The sequence below is a fragment of the Ursus maritimus genome, assembly GCF_017311325.1.
Source record: "Ursus maritimus isolate PB19 chromosome X unlocalized genomic scaffold, ASM1731132v1 scaffold_X1, whole genome shotgun sequence".
Lineage (NCBI taxonomy): Eukaryota > Metazoa > Chordata > Mammalia > Carnivora > Ursidae > Ursus > Ursus maritimus.
The window spans coordinates 575,502-578,604 of record NW_024423319.1 but is presented as its reverse complement, the minus strand read 5'-3'; the positions used below and the strand labels follow the sequence as shown (position 1 = coordinate 578,604).

Sequence of the window (3,103 nt, the reverse complement as noted above, 5' to 3'; positions counted from 1 at the left end):
AAGATCTACAACATCCATATTGAATTTGTAAAGAGCTCACAGAGCATAGCCTTCAAACTAAGTAAAAAAAATGAACAGTAAATGTGTGTTTCTAGATTCTTCACTGGACTATATTTCCAGGTAGCGATAGTATTTTTTTTAAGTAGCAGTCTCATCTACCATACTTCTTGCTGGGTCAGTAGCACAGGGTATAATAAAGTTTGCCCTGCTAGTCTCCTTAACACATGCTGTGACATCCTTTATATGATGCAATAAGTATATTTTCTTTGTTTTTTGTTTATCGAGTTTTTATTTAAATTCCGATATAGTTAATATACAGTGTTATATTAGTTTCAGGTGTACAATATAACCTGATTCAACACTTCTATAATAAGTACATTTTCATTTTCACATTTAAATTTTGTTTACAGTCATATTTAGTCATATTTCCAGTCATATTTAGTTAAATGTATTCTGAAAGAACCGCAGCTTTGTTTTTGTATCCTTAGTTTGTCTTGTTACAAATTCCATTGTGATTTGACAGGACCCCACAACTAGTTTGCACATTTTTCCATGCACAACACATTATAACCTTGGACAACTTCTAATCATCAGAAGAAAGAGCTAAGCCTCAGTGCCAACAAGATAAAAAATGTTTCATTCTTTCTTCTAAGTAACTTCCAGTGTTTTCAGCATATGTCGGTTGCTAGTAGCTTTTTAAGAGTAATTTTTAATAGATTTTAGTGGTTAGAACACTTTTATGTCCATAGCACAGTTAAGCAGAAGGTACAGAGATTTCCCATATATTCTGTGCCTCCCCACACATGCAAAGCCTCCCCCATTATCAACAGTCTCCACCAGAGTAGGACATTGATTACAATTGATGAGTCAAGGGGTGCCTGGCTGGTTCTGTCATTGGAGCATGTGACTCTTGTTCTCAAGGTTGTGAATCTGACCCCCCACATTGGGTGTAGAGCCTATTTAAAAAATAAATAAATGATGAGTCAATATCAGTCTATTATTATTAACTGACGTCCATAGTTTACCTGAGGGTTCACTGTGGTGTTGTATATTCTGTGGATTTTGACAAATGGATGATTTTAATAGTCCTCAAAAAGATAATCAGTAGAAAATGCAAAGCTAGTAAGACTGTGTCCTCGTGTTTTTCTTGCCTGCAAAATACTAAGTCAACCTTTTTCTTATTCATAGGCTAAAAGGTCAGATTCCTGAAATTAAGCAGACTTTAGAAATTCTAAAATACATGCAGAAGAAAAAAGTAAGTGCATTTTTGTTCCTAAATATGAGTGAACCAGAATACTTCAGCAGAGACCCATCTTCCTTGACTCTTTGGTCACTGGTATTTGAATGTGTTAGAATTTGAATGTTAGAATATCCAGTCTGCCTTCTTGATTATTGTGTATGTGTACTGACGTCACAGTGTGCTTCTGTGATAAATGTGGCTTTGTGGCTTTTTTCCCAAGTCAGCTTTAATTATAGGGCCTTCACTTCTTGGATTATTTTACTTACATGAAGTATTTGTAAAACTTCAATTTAAAATTATTTTAAGTATAAAAAGAAAATGTCTTATTTTGAGATAGCAGCATCTAAGGGTTTTTATTGTTGTTACTGTTCTCCCTGAGAATAAGGACTGAGTCTAAGACTTATAGATCTGCAAAGAATCTTTAAAATTGTGTTTTGGGTTCTCATTTCACAGTTGAGGAAATTGTTACAGAGATGTTACACTTGACCAGTGTTACATAGCTAGTTACTGGTAGAAGTGGATTTGAGAATCTTCTGAGTCTTAATCCAGTACTCATTAAATAAAAGCAGGCTGTAAAGATTAAATTTTATAAGCATATTGTATTTAAGAGAGTATGTGGGGGCGCCTGGGTGGCTCAGTCAGTTAAGCGTCTGCCTTCAGCTGAGGTCATGATCTCATGGGTTGTGAGATCAATCCCTGCGTTGGGCTCCCTGCTCAGCGGGAAGTCTGTTTCTCCCTCTCCCCACCCCCACCACCCCCAGTTTGTATGTGCTGTCTTTCTCTCTCTCAGATAAATAAATAAAATCTTCAAAAAATGTGTATATAATTTATTACTTGACTACTAGAATAACTGTTTCTAGTACATTATTTTATGTGGTGAAATTTGTAAGAGACTTCAGGAAACTGGTTGATTGAGCATGAAGCACTAATGAAGTAATAATTGGTAACTTTTTTTTTGAGAGTGGGAGAGGGAGAGAGTGTGTGGGCGGGTAAGGGCAGAGGGAGAGAATCTCAAGCAGACTCCCGTCTGAGCTCAAAGCTGACATGGGCCTCGATCTCACAACCCTGAGATCACGACCTGACTGACTGAGCCACCCAGGTGCCCCAATAATTGCTAACTCTTGCTTAATACTTACGCCGTGCCAGGCACTGTTTTGTGTATATGTGTGTGTATGTTTACAGCCTTCAGAGGTGTCGGGACTATTATCATCCTAATTTTATAGATTGGGAACCTGAAACACGGAGAGCTTAAGTGAAATGCCAAATTTACACAAGTAGTAAGTAGCTGAGCCAGAATCCATGCCCCCCCGTGCCCATGCGTCTGGCTCCAGCATTCATTTCTTTTACCACTACACTTAGTTGGCATGATGGTACTGTTTTAAATGACTTCGGTTCAACTCTGTGATCTCTCCTTTATAACCTTGTTATTAAACTGACCTGTTTACAGTACTGTCATTTTTTTTTTTTTTTGAAGGAGTCCACCAGTTCACTGGAGACTAGATTCTTACTGGCGGATAACCTGTATTGCAAAGCTTCAGTTCCTCCTACTGACAAAGTGTGTCTGTGGTTGGGGGTAAGTAACTGAAATAACCCCAGCTTCCTTGGCTGACATTTGTAAACCAGTGTGGTTTAAGCAGGGTAAAGTACTCCTCTCCCTTTGACTGTGGAAGGAACACAGGGTTGGAGTTCAAGGGGTCCGTAATGGAAACTGACTGGAATTACAAGTGTGCTGAGCTGCAAAAGGTGCTTTTCTCTCCTAGTCAAGACAAAACTAACCAAAGCCCTCGCTCTTCCCCTTCAGCTAATGCTTTATCTCTTTGTAACAGAAGGAAGAGGAATAGAAATAAAAAGGAAGGACTGCTG

General features: G+C 38.1%; 1 protein-coding gene across 2 annotated transcripts in view; it reads left to right on the top strand.

Moving 5' to 3' along the window:
• VBP1 (VHL binding protein 1) overlaps nucleotides 1–3,103 on the top strand; it is a 22,769-nt gene that overhangs the window by 14,389 nt on the left and 5,277 nt on the right. For both annotated transcript variants that reach the window (XM_040626576.1, XM_040626574.1), the window contains exons 3-4: nucleotides 1,189–1,255; nucleotides 2,715–2,813. In XM_040626576.1, coding sequence (XP_040482510.1) covers nucleotides 1,189–1,255; nucleotides 2,715–2,813 — 166 coding nt within the window. The remainder of the gene's footprint in view (nucleotides 1–1,188; nucleotides 1,256–2,714; nucleotides 2,814–3,103) is intronic.